The following is a 24,251-nucleotide window of genomic DNA, read 5'->3' on the forward strand; positions in this document are numbered from 1 at the left end:
GCAAGATCATTTCGAATGCATTCTGCATGCATAATATGGAGGGTATGTTTGCAGATAATGATTATAAATAAAGGCATTTAAATCTGTTTTGTTGCATAGGAGAATGAGGAAGAGTATGGAACTTGCAGTGCTGGTGCAGTACAGACTGTTCCTGTCTACACATCGCATTATGACAAAAGAACCAGCTCAGAAAAACGAAGACTGGCACAGGTAAGACAAGACACCTGAAACTTCTGTTTGTGTTCACATAAATATAGGGAAATTTTTTTGCTGCTTACAGTAGTGTGTTTGTGAATCTGTTTGCGAGATGATTTTCCTGTCTGTGTTTGGATAGTGGATTAAAAGGCTGTGTTTATAGAAATACTGCTACACTGCTTGTATGGAGAAAAAAATGCTATTTGTGTTTCATCCCTGTTGAGAGGTGAACAAACAGATCTGTAAGTATGGATCAGAGATTTAATTCTTAAATGCTGGTTTTGAGAAAGGCTTCTCAAAAAATACATTCTGGTCTATTGATAAACCTGTATTAAGCTGTCTCTTTTAAGGCATATGAATTTTGTGTTTCTAATAAATTGTTTTGGCAGTCATATGGACTTTAACCTTGCTTGGATAGTTATGATTTATTATTTTGTTTATAAGTCAGCTAGTTAATGCAGTGCCAATGTCTTGGCTTTTGTTCTCTAATCCTTTCTAGTCTCTAGATTTGAAGTAACAGGTGTAGTGCCTCAAGTTTGGCAAGTTTTTTAATGGTTTTGGGTTTATTTTGACTTTTTTTTTTCAAAAATATCAACAAAGTTTTTCTAACTTTTTTTAATTGACAATATTTACCTGCATACGTACATATTTTTAATGTATGGCTATTTATTTTTGCATTGTATTATTATTGCATGTTTTTAATATATGTGGATTTTTAATGCCTAACATGAGAGTTAAATATACAAATTTGGTGCAACTGATCTAGGTACAGCAATAATGAAAATTTGAGTTGCCTATTTAATCAATTTGATTTTGAATTAGTTTTTATCAGTATTAAATACAAAGTTTCTGAAATACATCATGGAACTGATGCAGATGATTGCTAAATGATGGTGAAATTGTACATTAGTATTAAGTCATTATTTTTAGTAGGATTATAAATAATACAAAGAGTTTCTGCTTCACTGATATGATAGTGCTGCCTATTGTTATGTACAGGAGTTAGGGATACAAAGGAATATAATTCACCTTGGTAAAATTAAAGATTTCTTTTGAAGGCACGTCCTCAGACAGAACAGTTGAACTTTGCTGTGTTTTTGTGTTTGTGCAGCAGTACCATGCTGAATCCTGTAATCATTGCTGTTTCTACCAGGTGTCCTATAGCTTTGCAAACACGGCAGGAGTGCTGATGTGAGCCTGGCTTTGTTTCCATGCATCCACACGCACACACGTGTCAGTGGATGTGTTTGCACACAGACATAGATACATGTGTTTATGTGGGGTGTATTTACCAACAAAGCTGGGAACTGAGAGCCTCGCAGTTTTGCCCTGCTCCAAGCCAAAGGTGTCTTCTCCCCAGCTCTTGCCCAGTTGTCACGTGAACCCGGTGGGCAGGGAGGAGCACATGGGGATTGCCCTCCAAGAACTCCTTCACCTCTCACTCTTGCCATTCTCTTTTTCCTCCTCTTCCAAAGCAAACAAACCAAAGGACCTCTGAAAAATAAGTCTGCTGTTGCTACTCTTGTTTTTTATTTTTGGTCTTGGTATTTGAATAAGATAACATAAGTTCTTTATTAATAAATGGTGATTTTAAAGTTTACATCCGAATAAAAATACATATTTGTAGTCACAATGCGTGTATGAGAGAGACCATGTTTGATCTAATACTGAATCTGCTGTTTAAAAGAAGTGAAATTCAGAATGTTGTTATTGTCGGGTTTAATCCTTTTTCTGGTAGTCTTTATCCTGCAAATGGGACTCTTCACCCAGATTTCTAAAATTATCTTCACCAGTAGCTATATCAGTGTAAGGTTAGTGCTCATGTGGAGTTCAGGCAATTTGATACATATTTAAAGTAAGGACCAGATACTGATTAACTTGTTATATTGGTGTAGTGAAATACCCACGCCAAACCTAGATAAACAATGAACGAGAGAACGCGATTGCTTTTAATGGTCCTGCTCCCAAATTAGAGGCACCTCTGCACTTTATCACTATCTCTTCTGTACTGAAACATTTAGAAAATTGGAAACACAAAGAATTTGGTGTCATATTTTATGTCATATTTGAAGTATGCATTGAGCTTTTTCTCCTCCACTTCTTGGAAACAGTTAAATACTAAGAGTTACCTGATATGCTGTAAAACATACTTTGAAAAGTTATGTAAGATATGAAAGTTTGCTTTACTGAGAAAGATAATTTTAAAAAAATCATTCATAACAGGATTTGGGGGTCTGAGAGGACATTCCCTTTACAATAGGAAGTGAATCTGCTTTTACCCCAACAAACAGGCGTTTGTATATGGGTCTGCTAATTAGTACGGTTATTTCCTGTTTTGTTGATGAGGCTTTAATAAATGTCAAGGGGTGCAGCCATGAGGATCTCCCAATTAGGCTTTGCGTTTGTAAAACCCAACCCCTTCGCTTTTGTGTGAGGATGACAGTTCCAACTGCAGCCTCAGCCTAACAGGGCTCAAGGGAAAGGATACTTCTCTGGTTTTATTGAAAACACAGCCAGTTTGGCCCAGGGAGAATACCAGCACTGGTCACAGTGCAGAGCCATTTTTAACAATGAATATTTACTAAGCTTTATCACTGCTGTCATAGCGGCTTTATTGTATTTTTTCTTCTCCAGATTGGCAATTGACTTAAGAAAAATCAGCTGAAAAAAAAAAAAAAAATAGCATCTAAAATAGCTGTCAATACCTAACCAGAGGATAAATAATTAAACACATTATTGCAAACGGAAGCGCTCAGCTTGCCCTCCTATAATTTTCATTTTGAGAGTGTTTCCTGAAGGAAGGAGCTGAGGGGTGCACTGGTAGGTGCCCGTGTGCGCCCCGTTAATGCGTGCCCGAGTTGAGCCGTTCCCTCTCTGCAGCGTTCAGCTGAGCTTGCTGCTGCTCAGGCTCGCTCTTCTGGGCTCTTCAGACATGTGCGAGCTTAGCTGTATTGCAAGTCAACATTAACAGATGGATTGCCCTAAGCAAGGGAAAACCACAACAACAAAATCTAGTGAAAGTGGAGGATTGAAGCTTTTTATTGTTAAGCCTTATTAAAACCTTGGCATGTGCGCTGCTGTTAACTGTTTCATGCCTAGAGCTAATAATATGTCTCGGGTACGTTTCATCTCTTACATTAATTAGGACTGTAGAAGATACAAGAAATAACCAGCTAAATTTTTTGAAATAAAAATTAATGCAAGCATCAGATTGCTTAGGCTCTGTTTGCAGTATCTTGTGAGTGATACCGCTGAGTTCCATTAACTATTGATGAGCAAGGTGCAGCAGGACATGTTTTAGACTAAGGAGCATTCGGTTTTTTGCATAATCTGATTTAATTCTGTGCCATTTTATGCTCCCAGGTAATGCAGATTTTTGGGTACACAGGGACCTAAATGCAGTAGGAGCTCTTTAAAATTGTTCCAAATTAATATATAATTAAAAAGAGAGTGTGTTTATTATGATCCTGGTTAGAATGCCAGGAAGATCTGTTTGATTTCATGAATATGATCTTTATAGTTTTACTGTTATATGAGGTGTTAGGATAGTTTATTGAAAATGGACCATGTAGGATATCAACAGTCATAATCCATTTCATGGCAAATAAAACACTCTAGAAGATTAGCAGAATACCAAATAAGAACTACCAGTTCCCTTTGCAGTTAGTGAGTTAGCAATGCCCCTTTATCTCTCAGAAAATCTGTTCTACCTGTACCTTTAGGCACCTACTACTTTCCATCTGTAATGGAAATAGGCACGTGGATTTACCAATCACTGTGTCTTAACACTGCTTTAAATGTTCCTGTGTTGAAGATACCAAGTGAACTGCTGGCCATGACTTTGCAGAATCCAAATACAGCGTCTAATAACGTTTTAAAAACACTTTTAGTAAAAATCAAGCTAGACTAAACTTTTTTCTTGGTGTTTTCGAACAGAAGAGAGGTTATCTTTTTTTTTTTCTTTCTTTGTTTTTTTTTTTTTTTTTTTTAATCATATTGCAAATGTAGCTTTTTCACTTTTATTGAAGTATGTCCTAGAGACTATACAATATACAATTCAGCTTGCACTAGGTGTGCTTGGCATCTGTTCAACAAAGACAGCAAGTGTCAGGCAGGAAGATGTGTTCAGAATAACCTTACCTTCAGGAGTGCCCCATTTTTCAATATCCCTACAATGGCCAGTAAAATAAATGACATAATCATTAGCTACAAAGGGCTTCTAGTAACTGATTACCCTCCTAACCTGAAAAAGGTGGTGAGAGTGGGCTATTCTGGAGACTTTTTTTTTCCCAGGAAAATAAGAGAGGAGAATGTGATAATGCAGTGCTGAATATACGTAGTCTGTATAAGATGACTGAATATCTTTTAGAAAAAATATCCACAGTCAGCCCCACAATGATTTCAGAAACGTAAATCTGATTAAACACATTTGTATTTGTATTCAGACAATGGGCTTGAGATCACATCTATGCCTACCAAGCACATATAACACTGGTTCTGTTGCTGGAGGTTTCTCCTACCCTCAATGACTGAAATATTATAAATTGAAAGATATCATAAACAGTATGAGCTAGTTTTTAACGTAAATCATGTTTTGCTTGTGTAAAATACAATTTTGAAGTAACCATTGGTTGATCAGTAAATTTTGTTTCTTTAGCTAATGTGGTGTAATATGAAAATATTGTAGATATCATTAGCTTCCTTTAATTTGGAGAAAAATCTTTTGTCGTGTTGTGTCAAATAAGATCTCTTCATTCTACAAAACAGTCAGATTTCCTTTTAATTAAAAATGAAAAACCTAGGCAGCCAAAATTCAAATTGCAGATTACGAGAGTGCCCTCTCGTGGCTCCGGTTCCTTTCCAAAGTGGCAGAGCACACGGGGATCCTCTGCCTGTGCAAGCCTTGCCTGGCACAACGAAGATCTCTTACAAATCAAGGGGTACTTCCTTTATTTGTGTTAAGTGAAGTTGTCCCTGGATTTTGTACAAATTAAGCATTTAGATGCTTTTGTGTATCACGCATTATCCTATTTTCAGGAACAGGGAATGGAAGCTCCCAAGTAGAGGTGTAATTACAAGACTGCTGAAACCCTGCTTCCCACTAAACAGTGACAGTGACTGTCCTCAGCAGATTTGGGCTGCTTGTTCTGCACCCATAAACCAGTGTCACCTGTGGCTGTTGGTCTTGGAGTTTTGCCGTAAAAATCACTTGAGAAACCTCTTCACTAATTACTATGATTGCAGTTTAATTAAAAAAAAAAAAAAAATAGATGGGGTAATGGTCAGGAATTTGCTCTGGAATTTTTTTGTTACCCTGTGGAATGCTTGGGTTTTCAGGGCAATGTCATCAGCATATCTCCCTCTGATTTATCTTACTGAAAGAAAAAATTATGCAAGCAAAAAGTTTGCCGATGCTTTTCCTGGCTATTGTAGCCTCTCCCTTGAAGTCTTTTAATGAATAGAAATGCAGCTTTTCAGAGGGTCTTTCTTCTGCAAACAAATGAGCCATACTGGTGGCATGTCTAGCACTATTTCCTTTTTCTGAAGGATCTCAGAGAAAAATGCTGTCTTGCAAAGTATCTTCAAACTGGGTGAACCTTTCTGTCCTCAGTATTTAATTGGAATAACCAGATTAATTTTTTTATCAGGAGAATTTATTGACATCTTAATGCAGCAGTGGTATCTTTTACTTTCTTTTACCATGTATCTTCTTTCTTCCACAAGTCATAGCTTTGCTCCACTAAATCAAGGAGTCAGCGGAGCCATCCGACAACACTTGGAACCTGTGTCCTGACTTCATGTTGCTTTTGCCTTCTGGCTTGAAGGTTTGAAGAGCACCACTTTACATCTAAAACTTCAGCTCTAGTGCTCTATGTTCCCTAACATTTTCTTCCTCTCTATATTCCTGTACTTAAAAAAAAAGTTCAGTTAAAGAAAAAAGTTTGTTTGGAGGCAAAAGGAGGGAGAAATAGAAGAAAAGGGAAAATCCTCTCCTGCAGGGATCTCTGAATCATATCTCTGAATGTGAGAGTCCAGAATCAGCCTGTCTAATTTTAGATACTTCTGAAATGCTGAAGTTAGCAGCAGTGCTGCCTTAGGCCCTTTCTGCAGTAAGTGGAGAGAGGGGCATGACTGAAGGGCAGCTCAACCCACCTAGAGTCTCAATTGCATCCTGATGATTCCTCTGTCTTGCTGCTAATTGTCTAATTTGGGTCCTGAAATAGCTGAAATTAGTAACATCCAACTCCAATTGCCAGCCAAATTCCACAGCACCTTGCAGAGAAAGACCTTATTTATTGAGCAGAAGACTCCTACTGGTGTCAAACAATGGGAGGGACTCCTCCCTGGTAATTCTTCTGTTTGGAATCCCTAGACAGTGTAGAAACGTGCTTGGAGTCAGTGTTTCTAAGGCACAATCTTTTTTTCCTTGCAAATGTGATTAGTCTGTTTTCAAGCTTCATACGGAGCTTCCCTCAAATAGGATCTGCCATCGGTTTGATGGACAGGGTTCAGTGCTGCTGGAGTCTGGAGGTGTAGGATGTTTGTGTTTGCGATCATTTTACATTGTACATTTTAACTTGGATGGTTTTGGTAAGTTTTCCTCTGAAAAAATCACACATGACCAGCAAACAGTGCTCTCAGCAGTGATTGTACCATGAGAGAGTTCTGCTGATGTAAGGGTATGATGCACATTTTACCCAAAAGATCAGTTTAACCAGTGGTCTCTCTTTCATCTGCTTAGGAATTGTGTCAAATAGATAGCACATTTTAGCCAAATAAACTGGACTTACAGCTGTCCTGGTTCATTAATGTCCCACACTGTGCACCTGTGTTAAGAGACTTTCAGGTCTCTTAACTTTCTTGTTACTTCAAATCCATGTTCCCTTTTCTGCTTTTGTTCACATAAACATTTTTGTGGCTTTGGACACTGATTAGTTTTCTTTCCGACACACATTCTCCCTTCTATTCCTGCTCTTCTGTTCGCTGTGACTCCCTCATTCTATCATTTTTCTTCTGTCTCATCGTTGGGTGTACATTAGGACATTAATAACCATCTGAAAAGGGAGCATAAGTGATATCTTTTTCCATTTTTGCAACTGCACATTCTGCCTGGTGAATCTGATTCTTAAAATCATGCACAAAAAAATGAGCTGCTGGCTTTAGTTGTTGCAAATGGCACTGCAAATCTCCACGTCCTATTTTAAAAGACTAACACTTGTGCTTGTTGCCAATTAAAGTGGAGCCAGGCTGCCTTCTGATGGTGCACTCCTTGCAGCTCGAATGGTGTGTGGCACGGTGCCACGGTGCATCATCAGCTGAAAACGGGAGGTTTTGCTAAGAATAGCCTGGGTGCCATTGAGAAAAGCGGGGTCTGGCTGTTGGGAGGTGGTGCCTCACTCTGGGCAATGTGGGGCCTCAAGCTGATTCGGGGGGGCTCAGGCTTCCTGAGGAAAAAAGGGGCTGCCATTCCTCAGGGAAAGTGGAAGGTTGCTTGTTGTTTTGGAGAAAAACGTAACTATTTTTGAAAAAATACTTGCAGAAGCATGATTAGTTGTTAAAAATGAAAAGCAGTGTTACACTATTCTCAAATAAGACCTGTGTTCAAGAGTCTAGCATGCATAAATGGTAGAGAGCTGAGAGCTTGTTCTTTTTTCACCACAGCAATTCAGAACAAAAGTAATTGCATGTGTTATCCTTGACTAAGTATCTCAACAAATTTATCATTCATAGTTATAATAAATCCTACCTCAGCATAGGTATTAGGGTTTCCTATAACTTTACAATAGTCACTGGAGATCTCTGTGGCATTAAAGTGTACTTAGCATTTCAAAGCACTGTGCCCATACACCTATTTCTTGTAGTATCTACTTAATTTATATCCACGACAGTTTTCTGATATCAGAGCATTCTTGATTAGAATCCATACTTCTTTTCTGTCTCTGCTTTCCTCCTTCTTTCATCAGTCTCAGCTCTCAGGGAGCATAATGAGGAGTACCTTCCTGTGAGCCATGGCTTTAGGTCACATTGTTTAACCAGAAAGGAACGTGACAAGTTGTGCTTTACTGGAAGGTCTGATTGAGAGATCTCTTGCTTCCCTACTGGATGAAGCCATAATTATGTATGTGATTTGTTTGTAGAGGAAGATGGGTAAAATAAAATACTGAATCATAAATAAGAGTGGGCTTGTATTTATTTTGCTTGCTCACACTGAATAAATAATTTCTGAATTTTTAAGAAAAAGGAGACAGTACTTCATAGATTTAAGCCATGGTATATATTTTTCTTTTTTTGAAACTTTATATGTGTTGATGTATTGAGTAGCCAGTAAACGTGAAATTAGATGCGTGCTGCCATTTATCAAAAGATTATTTGTTTTTCACTTTGAGTGTAATTAATAGCAGCAGCCTTGTTAAACTTCCTGCCTTAGTATCAATCAATAAGAACTCATTACCAAAAGCTGGATGTCTGAAAGGTCTAGCATTATATAAAAAGCTGACATTTCAAAGATTGACTTTCACGCCCAATCAAGAATATAAGCAACTTACATTTAAGTCTTTTAGCATTCATGTATTTTGGCATTTTTATTCCAAAGCAGTACATTTTGTGAGGCTACCAGCAAGCAGAAGAGAACAGTTTAAGGACTGTTTCTCCCTTTATTTGGTTCCGCTGTGTTTATACTGTCAGTTTCTTTTCCTCATTTCAGTGAACAGCATTGGTTCAGGTCTGTATAGGCTGCAGACTACTTGCACTAGGAGATGTTGAAGCAGGGCAGCAACTGGAGAGGATGGATATGGTGAATACAGAAAGGATATATAGGCTCACACCAGATTGTGGAGAGCATGAGCTTGTGTTTAAACGTACTCAGCTCTTACATTCCAAGAAAAATGAGAGATGCCATGTGCAGGGAGATGAGAGAAATTTGAAACAGCAAAAATTGAATCCCTGTTCTTGTTGTGATATAAAGTAAATACATTAAGAAATAGATTTAATAGCTAAGCAGAACTGTTTGGAAGAAGCAGAACAACTAGGTACTTTAAAGGAGTTTGTTCCTTTATTTTATAGAAAAAAACATGACAGCAGTCTATTAAGACTTTATAAAGTTCTGGTGCAGCAAGAAAGGACTACTTCCATATCATTTCTTGTGGTAATAAATTTAAATGGTCTGGTTGTTATTAGAATGCTAATCAGGAAGGAAGCAGAAGTCTGTCCTTTTTTCATAAAGGGGTATAAAAAAGGTTACACACTTCAAAATGCAGAAAAGACAGAAATTAAAAGCTTAAATAACTGCAAACAGCAGGATACGTCAGTAATGGAAAGACTTCTTAAATGACTCTGACAGCTTTTGCAGGTGCACATACTCTGTCACTTTGCCTAGTGGAGCATTGAAAAAGTTTTATGGCTCTCCTTTTGAAATTTATTAAGGGTTTCTTTCTTTCTTTTTCTTTCTTTGCAAAGTAGTCTGGACGTACCCCTCCCTTGCAGTCGTTTTTATTACAGCTCCTAAAGGAAAGTCACCTATTCAAAAACATGTGTTGCTTGTTGTCTCCCTGGTTAGCTCACAGAGCTGTAAATGCTGGAGAAGGTTGTTATTTACAGCCAGATATTTTCATTCCCTTCCCTTCCCCGATATCTTTTTCTTTGTATGTAAATCCCATTTTATTTGGTTTAGTTGTTGAAAGTCTCCCTGTGTAATTTTTTAATCTACCCCTAATCATTTAAATTGGTAACAAAAAAGTAACAGAAATGTTTTTTCAAAGAGTTTGGCCATCAGGAGCTAGGAGTTCTTGTTTTAGGTTTATCAACTTGGCTGTTACATTCCTTTATATGATTTTTCGTGCTTTCACTATCACACTTGCATATTACTGTTCATAGATGTTCTGAGGGGCCACTCTAATGGCTGTGGTGTTTGCTGATTCTTAATTTTATTCAGCTCCTGCTTCTCAAAGACACAACTTTCTCCTTTTTTTCCCCTTTTTTCTTGAAGCTTGATATCTGTCCTCTTTGAAATATTATTTATTATTTCAACAAATCAGCAAGTGTTATCTTGTAGAATTTTATTCCATTGACAGAGTTAATTCCTCTACAGATGAACAAGTGTCAGTTTCCATTTTGTTTTCTGCAACTTCACAACATTTTAAAGAACTTTCTTCCCTGCAAAATCTCATATTTATGTTAGTAGGAATAAATTTTGATGCAAATTCAAAGAAAATGAGAGAGGCAGACAAGATTTTGCCTCCTAGGAGCCAGTTCCTGGTTAGAGCTTGAATTACAATGTCATGTCAGAATTTTCTTGGGGAAATGGTTAATTTCCAGTGTTACTGAAACAAAGTGTTTTAATTTTGCCAGTGAAGATAAATACTTAAAGCTGCAACTTTTAAACCAAAAGCAGCGGCTGTGGTTGTGACAGGGATCACTGAGATAACCAATCACCAGTATCAGTTGACAGAGTGGGTCCCTTCCCTTTAGTTACAGGCAGGATTGCAACAGTGACGGGAACAACACAAAACTCACAAAATATGAAATAGTTAGAAGTGGTTAGTTTCTCTGTATTCCATCCTGTACTTTTTGCTCAAAATGAACCTTAGTTAGGGTTGTTTAATGGGTTGTAATACTGTAATAATTTTCTCATTTTCCGTCAACTATTACTTGGTTTAACACATTAAGAACCATATGTTTCCTCTTTGAGGGCAAGAAGCTGTGGAAAGTGTTATCAAAACTTGCTGCTTTAATTAAATTCTCTCTTGTTGAACAAGAAAAAAATCTCAGTCTCTAAAGAATGAATACTGAGGTGTTCCTGTAAACAATGGGGTGGTGGGGAGTTACAGAGAGCGTCCTGGTATTTATAGAACACTGACAACATCTGTAATAGGTAACATACTGAAATCCTCACAGTACGAGATTTTCAAGCTCCTTGTAGTCTGAAATTAAGGCCATATTTCTTCCCCATCAGGGGCTTGTTGCAGGTTTAGGCATTTGGTGAGCTGCATGTTGAGATGTGGGCAGTAGCACTTCTTATTTGCATGTGATTTTCCTCAAATTTAGCTAACGCTGTTTTCCCTCTGTACAAATTCCATCCATATGTCTTTAAATTATTGGTAGCTATCCAGTGCATATATCTCTTCAGTGCATTGATTGCTAGTATAGTTAAACTTATACAAAAAGGTTTTGATACAAAACAAGTATAAGAGGTATATATTCCTGAAGACAGTCATTTGCGAAGTACAAGAGACTGAAATTCATGGTTTAAACTTTCTGGTCAGGATAGAGACTTTTTTCTGATTATTGTGGAATTCTTTAGCCTATTTTTGTTTGCTGAATGTGATATAATAGGTGAGTATTCTGTACAGAAATGTGTGAATTTACAGCACACTAGCTCCTCCATGTAAAATCCTCTTGAGGTGCTCTGAGTGTGCACTGAGTTGGAATTAATTGTAATCCACAGTAAATTATCCTGCACAAAGGCGTTCTTAGTGCAAGGTTTCTGATCTGGATATTATTTACTCTGCAGTCCTGTACAGCACCATAACATAAACATAGCTGTGTAGAGATTCTCCCAACTTCCTTTGTATTTGCTACTTCAAAAATCAGTTTTCCTTCATGCTCAAGAGACCACATGAACCAAAGCTTGGTTTCTACCAGAAAGTAGTGAACCACAGTGCTTTTTGTGATGTGCTTTCAAGAAAGGGTAGCTGCTAGACTTAAGTGATGCTTTTCCTCCAGTTTCCAGCCTTCTGCTAATCAATGCTTTGCATAAATAATAAGGCACTCCAGGCTTTGCATAAATAAGGAGACCCTCCATAGGCCATGAAGAGAAATGGTTCTTTTTAATTGGTGATGCTTGAGGACTTGGAACAATCTTTACAAGACTTGATCAATATGTGGTTTTCCTCATCAAGTGCTCAGAAGCCCTAATGAGTAAAGTGGCAGCTGGTCTCCAGATAAGTAATGCTGAAATAGAAAAAATAAACAAAATTATAATGTTAATTGTCCTTCCTCCAGACTCGTTTCAACCAGCGCCTTAGTAACCAGAATTTTGCCTTGGATGAAGATGACGATGATGAAATTGAGAGAACAAGCAAGTAAGAAGTCTGTTTGGATGTGTTATATATGTTTAGGAGAGAAAGTAACAAGTGTTATTCAGCAAAGTGGAGTTCAAGTGACACATTTCTCTCCTGTCCAGGCTGCTACCTCAATTCTTGATCTAGATGATGTCAAATAGTTTAGGATTTAAATCTGCTTTAAAAAGAAGGACAGGCTATTATATCTTTCCATTATTTATAGTGTCCAGAAGAGCTTGACATAATCCTCAGTCTTCACAGCCTCCAGATAAAAAGACTACATACACAAAGAAACAGCAAAATATTCATCAGCATGGTGGGCAGTGACCTCAGCTAATCTATTCTTTAAGGCTTGTGTTGTGGCCATGACAATGGGACGTTTTTTGAAGGATCTGAAAGACAAGACCTTGGAAATTTTCTATCAAGGTCTTTCTATATGGGAACTAAAGGAAAACTTTTAAGTTGAGGCTTAAGCTATATTGAGGCACGTTCTGAAGTCAGGAGTTGATTTTTGATAATGAACATCTGGATATAAACCAGAAAGGACATTAAAAGCAAAATCAAGCAGCTTAAGCTGTGGTATAGTAGGGAAGAGGGAGCTAGTGAAGTGTTAAAAGGATATAATGAAAACAGTGAGCCATGGAAAACAGCCTTTGTAGCAGTGTTGATAGAGGTAGAAAAAGACCATGGTAGGATGGGGGTCTGAGGTGAGGATATTGCAATGACCAAGAGAGGAAATAAGAGACAAAAGCACCAGTTCTCCTTGCAGATAGGCAGTATATGAGGAAATCTGCCCATATGATGGAGGAGGAGTTGCAGGAGGGGAGTCTTGCCACTGGAACAAAGTGTTTGGCTGGGCCAGGAGGCAGCTAATGGTAACTGCGTCTCAATCGACACTGTATATCTGTGTTCAGGAAAATTCTTGAGTAGAAAGATATTCCAGGTTTATGTTCCCATTCAAAGGTCTCAAAATGCATTCTCTTATGCCCTTTCAGAAGTGGCTATAATAAAATGGCTTTTATGTTCCTATCTGATGGAAGAGTTTTGTTTTCAGGTTATCATCAGAAGACAGTGAAGAAGCTTCTGCTTACTTTTATGATAGTGATGGTTCTGGTGAAACTGGAATAACTCAGCATCAAGGAGAAATGGACTTGCTTGGAGAGATTCTGGACACGCTGAGCACACACAGTTCAGATCAAGGAAAACTCTCAGGAGCAAAGAGCCTGGATTTCTTTAGATCAATGGATGACATTGATTACAAGACTGCGGTTAGTCTTCTGCTTTCATTTGAAAACCGACCCAAGTCCATTTACAGTGGAATCCCGCACTTGTGGAATGAACAACATGCAGCTCAGACTCTGCAGCACACTCCTTAGAATTGCTGATGTGTCTTCCTAGGGCTATATCACAGTACACTCATGCTGGCCACTGCATGATGGTTTTTCACCAGCCAAGAAATTGTCCAGGTTACTAAGTCATCTTGGAACAGTACTTTTCCCTTAAAGCAGTAACTGCATAGAGAGCTGTGAACAGTATAATAATTTAACTTAATCAAATAGTTTAGTATTGTATTTATATATATATATATATATATTATTTTTTGCTGTTAAATCTGATATGCCTTGAGCTGGTTTAGGATTTTTTAATGCAAATTAGAAGTCATTTTCATTTTCACCTTGTAGACTTAGACTAGTCATAGTGATATAATGATGTTTCCTTTTTGATTTAAGTCATGGGATCCAGGTGGTAATTGCACCTGAAACACTGCTAGAATATTACTCCAGAGTTTTCTAAGAGGTCTCCTTGTTCTTATTTTAGGTAGAGTGGCACTGGTCCTTTAGTGTAAACACACTGCTTGCCTACAGTTTTAAAACCCTCACCAAGTCACTGCTGTGGTATTAGCCAAAAAAGCTGAGTGTTTCTGAATTCCAGCACATATCAGCTGTCCAACACTTACTTTTGCTGAAAGGGATCCTGTAGTAGATGATTTATTACTGGAGCAGCGAATACTGATGCAAATATTTATAAAGCTTGTAAAATTTTATATTATGAGTGTCACATAGGGGTTAGATTAATAAAATGCCCAGTTCTGTTTGACCAAAAACCTTTAATATTGAAAGTTGGTATAATGAAGCAAAGAGGAAATGCCATCTGGTTTTAGTTTTCGTCCCCCTCCCTCTCATATTATGGGTACAAACTAGAAAAGTATGTCTTTGTTCACTGTCAAAACTGCTTATGCAAAGCCTGAATGGACAGAGGAGACAGAAATCCTTCCACTTTGTGCTACCAGAGGCAGTCCTTTAGGCTGAGAGACAGTGTTCTGTGAGCAGATGTAAGAGCACTTGGCCTTGCATTGTGTCTGGGATAGTTGTTTTGTAACACTGAGCCCCAAGGGGAATCCATGATTTAGGAACGTACGAAATCCCTTCCAGTACTTGTGTTTCAAAGATACCAGCGTAGAGATGTTTCTTGTGACATTAACTATGAACACACGTTTTTTCTTTCAGAACAAGTCAAATGCACCTAGTGAGAGCAACCTTACGCTGCTCTGCAGCAGTGCTAATGACCAGGCAGAGTGGAACCTCGGCCAGGATGACAGTGTCCTCCATGGGAAGCAGCTCCCCCCGTCGCCAAGGAAGCAAATTTCTTCTGGTGGCCAGAGAGAATCTCTCTCGAGGATGGAAGAAGAGAAGAGTGGCAACTTTACTACTGACAAGATGGACACCACTAGGTTGACATGCCTATCTCCAGAACGACCAAATGCCCAGTTTACTTCCCTAGAAAGTTTCAAAGCAGGCTTTTCTTCCTGTCAGTATGGAAAGCCTAAGGAAACACTAAGCAATACCTCAGAAGATCAGCTCCCAGCAGGTCTCGCTCAACAGCCATCCATTCTGGTCCCTTGGGAGAAAGGTGGGAAGGAAGGAGATGAAACTCCAGAAGAAGGTGGACTTCTTCAAGAAGTGGTGTCATTATGTAAACTGAATTCTGCTTTTCACTATGGTTTAAATATTTCAAAGGATAGCTTATCCAGCAGTAGCAGTGGAAATAAAACATAAAAAGTATGAGAAGAGAATCTTGACTCCCATCAGATGTTAAAGGGAGGCTACTCAGGACTCCATGTAACTCCATATAACATGATAACCAAAAAATGGAAAGGAATAAGAGCTCTTCTGTTAAAAAAATAATTCTCTTCCGTTGAGTATGTATTTTCTGCCATTGGACATCCGCTTCTGCGTTTACTCAGTTTGTTTGTTATAGTTAGGTCCACAAAATGGAATTAAATATATGAATGCTCTCTCAAATCAGGTACTAGTTAGTCTCTGTTAAAAATACAGGAAGTGTATGGTGCTTCCTAGTGTTTGCTTCCTCTAAGCAGCAAGGGTGTCGTCTAAAGGTAGCCGGGTTTTGAAGGTACTATGTTAATTCCATTAGCATGAAATGAACCAAGCAGTCTGATTTGTCTGAAATGTACAAATGTTAATATTTGTAATGAATAATAATTGCCTTAATCTTTTGAGAAGGGGTTTAACTGTCTTAGAAGATGAATGCAAATCTACAAAACAGCAATAATGATTTTCCATGGCAGGAATTTGCTTCAGCAAAGGTGGGGGGAGGTAAGGAGACTTTTTTTAGATTAAGGAATTTCTTGTGACTACAACTTGGAACTTACTCTAAACTAATACTGTGGCTCTGTCTTCCAGACTTCAAAAAGGTAGCACATGGTTTTCTCTCTTCTATAAAGTACATGAAGTGCTGAATTATGTGACATTTATTGACTTCTGTTTACAACTAAGACACTTTAAAGACACAGTTTCCCTAGGTAGACTAATTCACCTAAAAATTCTCAGAAAGGAAAGTGTAAGTGGAATTGATAGATTTCTATTTTTTTTTTTTTTTATTTTCTGCAGTTTAATAGTTGGAAAACTAATTTGTGCCTAATTTGTAGCACTAGAAAGCTAAATTTAGAGATTGAGATTGAGACTGCATATATCCAACTCTCATTTTAGCCAAGTTGAACAACCAAAAACTTCTTTCTAAATTCAGTGAAGGAGAATAAGTGGTCCTGATGTATAATGTATTTAGAACTAGCATTTGTCATCCTTCTGGCAGTGTTCCTGACGAATATTTGGGTATTTAAAGTCTGAACATTTTTAGTGCTCTGTGGAGCAGCTCTTTCATTTTTGAAATTTTCTTCATCTTTTCATTTTCCACCTCACCATTTATACCTTGTCTCCACAATAGCTCAGGACAGAAAAGACAATTAATCAGTTTCAGCAGATTGGAGTTGTCAGCTTTGAGGGTTATTTGTACTAAAGTTGGTAGAAATAGGACATGGGTATAGGATGAAACCTGCCTGAGAAGAATGTTCTGGTCTTCTAAGTCATGAAACCTTTTTTCTTTCCCTCTTTGGCATGAATGATTTCTGTTAATCTCAGCCTAGGCCTGAGTGAATGCATTCCTGGGGCTGGTATTTGGATCTGATTGTGCTTAAGTACCTTAATAGTAGTTTGTAGCACAGTTTCATATCAGTTGCCTCACTGAGATTTATTAATTCATTTTCCTTCTAGCTGACACAAATGGAAAGGGTTTTTTTGGCTGCTTTCTTACAAGGCAGCTGACCTAAGGGAATTGCTCCATGGAATGGCTGAGGCACTGTTTGGAACCTCAGCAGAGAGGCTCAGTTGAGTGCGACCTGGGGTTTGTTACTGCAAAGTTTCATCTTGTTCCAGAATGAGAAGGGCTGGGCCAGTACTGAGGAACCTCCAGAATTAATTTTTTTTAATCAGTGCAACAAAGATAAAAGGTTGTAAAAGTGCAAATCTTGCAGAAATATCTGTGTCTGATCAAGCATGAACATTTTGGAGGGCATCTGCATTGCTGGAGAATCTCAGTGTTCCAGAGCTGGCAGTTGTACATCCAGAGGTCTGTACTCCAAGCTATTTGTTTATCCTTTGGTTTCCTCTTGTGCATCAACATGATACGTTGTGAACTTTTTTAATAACAAAAAATATTACTTGGAAAAATATTTTGCACTATTAGTAATCAAAAGTACCATAAAAATAATGGAAATCTTCACTCTCAGCTTTCCAAGTGTGTCAGGCTGGGTGGCTCATGTGCTGTTCAGATGACAAAGCTCCAGAGCAACCTGATGATTCCTTGTTTAAAGCTGGCTTTAATGAATTGAGGGCATTGTTCTCCCTTGCTGGTACTGAACATTGCCCAAGCATCGTGCTGCAACTGTGTCTAAGAGAAGACAGGCAATACACAGGTTTTTGTTTTGTAGCACTTCCTACTCCTCATTCATCTCCTTGCATTTTGTGATGAGAATTTCAAGGTACACCTTTTCCTCTGCAACTCACATGATGTTTCTATCCATGGTTCAATCTAAGTTGCTTTGTTTTCTTCATCTATTAAAGATAGTAAACAGTATCAATGTTTTAAGGAGGAAGAGAGAAAAATTCCAGAAATTATGGCCATCATTAGTTTCAAAACCATCGAACACCTAAGTCCAGGAATGCTGCCAGAAAATGGTTTTCAAAAATGACTGTTTAGTACAGGCATAAATCTTACTGGCTTTACATGTGGGTTAGACACTGAAAAAATTATCACGCAGGTTGTCCCATTCTCAGCTTTGTGGAATAAATAAGGAAGCCATGTGAGATTGCCAGTATTCTTGAGTTTTTATAAGGGTAATAAAATTGAAAGTTTGATAGTGGAATCTTTCAAAATTGAGGCACTGTAGTAATGATTCACAGAGTGAAAATGCAGGCTGAAAAGAAGTAAACAGATTAAAAAAAAAGATGGTACATTCAGTTTAGAATTATTACAGTCAAAATGTTTCTCTGCTTATGCTGCATTGTTTCCTTACTATTTACAAAGCCCATAGTTTGTTTACAATTATTAAATAGTATGTCTTTTTTGATTTTGAACCTTGTATGGGTTCAGAAATAATTTAGTCTTATATATATGTTGATTTTAACTGTAGGTACATTTTTTTACTCTGTAATATATGGAATCTTCTCCACTTACTATCACTGATCTTTTAAAAAGGCTAATATTTGTGCCTTATTTGAATAGAATTGCCAGTTACCAAATAGATAAGAGTCCAAACTGATATTTCTGGTTCACCACTCTTGTTCTCTGTCCTTGTGATAATATAAAACTGTTTATTGGCTACATATGCAGTATTTTTAGTACCACATTTGGTTCTATATTAAGATAAATTTTCCAGGTCCAGTACTTAGCAAGTTTTATACTTGTATGCTTTTTATTTGTGGAAATCCTTCTAGTGTCTTTGAAAATCATCAACACTGATCACCAGCTACTGGTGAGAACTGAATTCTGCTCAGTCAGAGCTCCTGTGGTCTTCTTCAGAGGCATTTCTTTTCTTCAGGATCTCAAAAATATTCCCATTTCTCCTGTTTAAGGGGGGTACCAGGTTATTTGATTAAGCTTTGTGGTCCGTTACTTACATATAGGAAGAAATTTCTGATGCAGAAAGTCAAACCAGGTCTTGAAATAAATATTTTTGAGTTTATTTTGCATAGATGTCTGCCTAAAATGAGCTGTATCTCTCATCTGGTTTGGAAGGAAAAAGTAGGGGCTGTGGAAGGACAAAGGGATTTCTGGGTTGTTCCAGTGCAGTGTGGTGAAGCAGAGCCTGGAAGTCCACAGGAGAGGTAACTTTGAAGAAATACAGATTTCAGTTCTAGCTCAGTTACAGTAGTTCTAGCTCAGTCATGTAGGCAGAAGTAATATTGCCTGTGGAGTTAACTCCCTGTGGGATTTGCAGAATGGATAATACGTTGTCCCAGTCAAAGCCTTCCCATTCACGTGTATAGAGATGTAATGAGGAAAACTGCAGCTATCAGGGGAGGACTGTGGATGCAGAGGTGATCCCTACCCACCCTCTATGCATGCAGAGGGCAGTCTGTGTAGAATAGGCAGTGGTTTGCTCTTCCATCTCACATATTTGGGTATCATGTAGTTCTGAAAAATAGACTTGTTCTGAAGAAAAAATGTAGTTGTAGAAGTTTTCATAGAAGTTGTCGACTGAACCCTTCCTTGTCATTTAGCATTTCAGTGGTGCTGCTGCTGTTGGGGTGGGATCATCAGAAACTCTCAACACTGGCTGAAGTCCCCTCTCAGGCATTGTAACACAGACTTCAGGCAGAGTTTTAGACAAATGCTGGGTGCTTCTGAAAATCCCACCCAATCTATTAGAAGAGTGTTTTAGACCTTAAAATTCTGTTTTAGATGTCTTTTCAGGTTTTAGGATGAGCTAGTTTACAATCTTGTGTTCTTGTAACCAATGTAAAGTCTAGGCAAAAGAACAGTTAAACCAGGTGTTTAAAACAGGTTCTCCTTATCCACCTACAGTCAATGATGCTCAGTTCTACAGAACAATTTTTCGTTGGTGCAGCTGTCTAATAGAATTGCTAGGGGTATCTAAAATACTTTCTCTATGCATGTAAGTAATCAAACATTTCATGCAACAATCAAGTGCCAGCGTGAGGCCCTTTTGCAAATGCCTCCTGTGTAATCCTGACTGTACCCTGTCCTGCAGAAAGAGCCCCTAACCATGGACCTCCCTGACTCCTCAGGGAGAGCTCAAGAGGAGCTTGATTTCCAAGGAGTTAGCATCTTCTCCCTTGGCACCAGCCTCTAGTCCGGGTTCTGTGAGACTCTAGCCAGTGTATTCCCAACAGCCTGAAATTTCAGGCTAAACAAATGTGGCTAGTAAACAGCTTCCTTATTGCAAAGCTCAGGATGGTGAAGGCTGTCTGTTCCCATGGTATTGCAGTAAATCTTTGAAGAATGAATGTAGAAATAATTGCACCAGCAAAACGAGTATGAATGGTGATGTGAATTGTCTTCAGTAACTTCTTTGCTGCTATTAGGTGTGTCTGCCTCTGCCAGTTTACTTGTTAGCAGAATCTGAGCTGACCAGAACGTGTCCTCACCTTCACCCCAGGTGCATGGACCACAGCTGGCCTAGAATTCATGTTCCTTGGGGTGTTGAAAATAAAGGAATGGAAAGGGATGATGTGGTTTGTTAGTGCAAAACCTTCCTTGATCCATTTTGCAATATCTGTTCCACCGTTTCAGTCATTGGATGGTTGAAAGTACGTGTCAGGTCTCTCTGAGAGCTGCTTCGCTTACTCTTGTAGAGTTTCTGGTGAGTCCACAGCCACCTCAGTCTAGAGGGCCATCCACAGCCCATGTAGGCGGCAGGGCCATTGCCATCCTCTGCTGGGTTGGAGTATGCAGCAGGTAACACAGTTGGGAGTTACTGCAAGGTGTACTGTAGTAAAGAGTACTCAATTAAATTGTACTTAGGTCAATACTAACAACACCTGTATTTAGAATCTAGTAACAGTATTCGCATTTGGAAAATAAGTTAAGTACATTGACATTTATTATGATTCTGTGTGAATTAGCATTCTTTCTGTTAAAAATAAGGGAGCAACTTGCTTGGGAGGGGGAAATGTGTTGACTTTCAAATCTTCAGTGAATTTTGTGCAATATTTCTCCTTGTTTCAAAGTAGTTTAGTAGTGCACATCTGCTTTCAAGCAGATCCATGAAATTGTATTTTTCAGAAATGTGTAAAATTACATGTAGCTTTGAAATATGATTGTATGATAAAAACATGAAGAAATATATTCTAATGAGGAAAATGTATATTTCTAGTGACTGGGAGTGATTATGGATGTCACATTCTGTAGAAATAATAAGGCCTAAGCCAATATTCACATACCAGTAGTTCCAGATAACTCTTAAAGGTAAAACCTTAAGTTGAAGTAAGGTAAACTATTAGAATTTAAGATGTTTCGTTTCTGCTTTGATCACCTGTTTATCCTGGGTAAAGAGCTGAGGTGGTAAGCACTGCTTTTCAGGACCAGCAATGAGGTGAGAGTTCATGGCAATGACCAGAAGAATTTAGTTTGTGACATCCCTAATTATCATAAGTCATTACTTAAAACATCTGCTAATGTTGCCAGTATCTTTTAAGGTTTTGTAAATTAATTTCTTTGTATATTGATGTACATTTTATTTCAATCCTTGATTTTTCCTTGAGACCTTATTTAAATTAATATACTTGAATGAGGCAATAAAGCACTGTGGAAGAGCTAATCTTGGTAGCTTGCACACAAGCACATCACGTCTGTTAATTCATGATTTTTGAGTAGGAAGAGCAATTTAAAATGCTTAAATGTTTGGCAAACTGTCAGTTTGTGTTTGTTAATTTTGAATCTGTGTCAGATATGATGAGAAATGCCTCGACATGGAACAAAGCAACATCATGGTTCTTGATGCATCTCATTTATTTTTTTTCCGTAACATTTTTTTGGTGACCCTCGAAAACCATTCCCAGTAATGCCCCTTATTGTGAGCCTTTAATATTAAAAAGAGAGATATGAAGTACCGGACACATTGAGATTTTATTGATAATTTTGAGATTAAAAAAACACACCGAACAACCAGCCTTACAGTTTTAAAAATGTGGTTAGTTACTGACCTTTTAACAAAACTAGAGCCAAATTTACTCCATGCTTTTGCACCTTCTGGACTACTGTTCAAAGTCATCTTGAGAACTGTAATTCTGACCTTAGACTACTGTTAGTAGTGCACTGTCTAGATGTATTAAGTGAGCCGTGATGTGTGGTGTGGTTTGTTTTTTTCTTTTTCCTTCCAAAATTTGTGGCATCAGTAGAATTTTCGGTGAATTCCACATTACCATAAAGTGCCCAACACTGTACTATAAAATAAAGATTAACAATATCAAAATTCCTCGGGTGATGCAGGTTCTTGTTTGATGGGTTGATCTGAGCAGCATTTTCATGCTTATCAGGCATAAAGATTAAAATGATTCTGTATTATTTTGGAAGTTTTTTTCCATTGAATGAATTTTCCTTTTCTCAAATGTAGAGAAAGCAGACTCTGTTTTCTTGAATGCAATAATGAATTGATTAGTGCAAATGATAAATGTTGATGTCCTTTGAAATGCCAGTGCTATTTTGGAACTTTTAAAAACCTTAGCTAATCATTCCTTTTTGTTAAACCACTTTTCTTGGGCTCTAGATCTTCAAATTACTGCCAAAAAAGTAGGTATATTATCTTTTTCATAGGTATATGTTAAGGAGAAACAAGCAAGAAGGTACAGTAATAACTGATGGGTTCTGTGGTTTGAACCTTTCACATTAGGTGCTAAAAAAAGTAATAATTGTGATCTCACCAAGTATTTTTGTACTGTTCAGCCAAGTATTGTCAGCGAGCTCTTGAGGATCCTGTTGGCGAGGGAGGAAGGGTGCCCAACGTGCTGTGATAGCTGTGGTGGGATCTGATGAGGGGTCAGACTGTGCGGCTGAGAGCCGCCGGGACCTCCCCTTCTTGCAAACCTGGACACTCCCTGCTCCTCCTGTCCCACTCCCCTTGGGCCTGGCTGTGGCCCCTCCAGCATCCGATGGCCGTGCTGGGCTGTGTGACCCATTGGCACAGCTGCTGACCCGCCTTCATCCCCCTCCTTGCTGCTGCTGGGGAGAGGCGTCGGGAGATCGGGAGTGAAATGAAGGTAGGTTTATCTGTAACTTAGGTGGTCTAAAGGACGTCTAAGGGGTGAGTTGACCCTGGCTGGTCTCTGTCGCTTCATCCCTCTCATGGACTGGGCTCCTGACTCTTCCCCAACTCCAGCATGGAGTTCCTCCATGGGCAGTGGGTGGATCTCTGCTCCCCATGGACCTCCCTGGGCTGCAGGGGCACAGCTGCCTCATCATGGGCTGCACCTTGGACTGGCGGAGAATCTCTGCTCTGGCATGTGGAGCACCTCCTGGAGCACCTTCTGGAGCAGCTGTTGCCCCTCCCTCCTCAGTGACCTTGGTGTCTGCAGAGCTGCTGCTTTCTCATACTTTCTTCTCTTGCTCAGCTGCTGTTGCACAGGGTATTTTCCCTCCTTGACTGTGTTGTCCCAGAGGTCCTGCCACTGTGGCTGATCAGTTCAGCCTTGGCCAGCCGTGGATCCACCCAGGAGCTGCCTGGCATTGACTCCAGCAGACATGGGGGAAGCTTCTCGCAGAAGCTTTTTAACATAGTTGCTGGTGTATGACTATAATTCAGCTGGAATTTTCCATTGAATGGCTATGCAGTATAATCTGATCTGTTACTCATTCTTTTATATTAAAAGCATTTTGATACCTTATACAGACAAACCATAGAGACTATGCTTTCAATATTTATATAGTTAATCCACAGCTGGTGAGAAAACTACAGATTATCTTGATACGAAACAATGAGGGTGTGATTTTAACACTTGCCATTAGACCTGTGCTAGCTTACTGCAGTTGGCAGTGATACCAGCTGTGGAGTGTGGCAGCAAAGAGATCCTCACTGCTAGATTAAGCATAGCACGCCTTGTAGTAGTTCCTTTGATTTTCCAGTAGATATGCCCAGATTTTTTCACCCGTTAAAAGGATAACTGTGAAAACGAACTTTTTGTCATAGGTCCAGTTTATGAGTCAATGGAGGACATTATGAAAGCAATCTTTGCAGGAGGAGCGGGAAGATACAAAGTCTTTCAGGTAAAGTTCACCTGCTTTCCTGAGTTTTTTATCTCAGGGCACTGAGATAAAACTGCAAGTGGTTGCAGCTAGCCTTCTGTGGATGTTTAAGTTCTTTCAAATCCAAGAATGAGAAAGGACTGAAAAAGAGAAGTTAATAAGAAAAGGCAGTCTAAGCTGAGTTGGCAGATTTTACACAGATGGTGCAGCAGGTCTCTTCCTGTTGATTCAATACCAAGTGTCTGTGAAAAACTCAGAGGGGTTTGGTGTACCAGCCACGTAGTGCCACCCTGGGTACAAAAGCTGGCTCATGTATAGGAGTTGTGTCATTTGAGGGAATGCAGCTCAAAGCACTAATTTACTGGGGACTTACTTAGAAGGAGAAATCAGAAACTCTCCTAATCATTAGTAACTTCTTGGTTGTGTTTCAAAAGCAGATGA

At 38.7% G+C, this 24,251-nt stretch overlaps 1 protein-coding gene across 4 annotated transcripts in view; it reads left to right on the forward strand.

Annotated features, from left to right (window-relative positions):
- DENND1B (DENN domain containing 1B) overlaps window positions 1-22,046 on the forward strand; it is a 151,173-nt gene extending 129,127 nt beyond the window's left edge. For all 4 annotated transcript variants that reach the window (XM_040072614.2, XM_040072616.2, XM_040072613.2 and 1 more), the window contains 4 exons: window positions 100-210; window positions 12,196-12,275; window positions 13,309-13,522; window positions 14,762-22,046. In XM_040072614.2, the coding sequence (XP_039928548.1) occupies window positions 100-210; window positions 12,196-12,275; window positions 13,309-13,522; window positions 14,762-15,310 (954 nt within the window). In that variant the 3' untranslated portion in view covers window positions 15,311-22,046. The remainder of the gene's footprint in view (window positions 1-99; window positions 211-12,195; window positions 12,276-13,308; window positions 13,523-14,761) is intronic.
- The last annotated feature ends 2,205 nt before the right edge of the window (window positions 22,047-24,251 follow it).

The sequence above is a fragment of the Hirundo rustica genome, chromosome 9, assembly GCF_015227805.2.
Source record: "Hirundo rustica isolate bHirRus1 chromosome 9, bHirRus1.pri.v3, whole genome shotgun sequence".
Classification (NCBI taxonomy): Eukaryota; Metazoa; Chordata; class Aves; order Passeriformes; family Hirundinidae; genus Hirundo; species Hirundo rustica.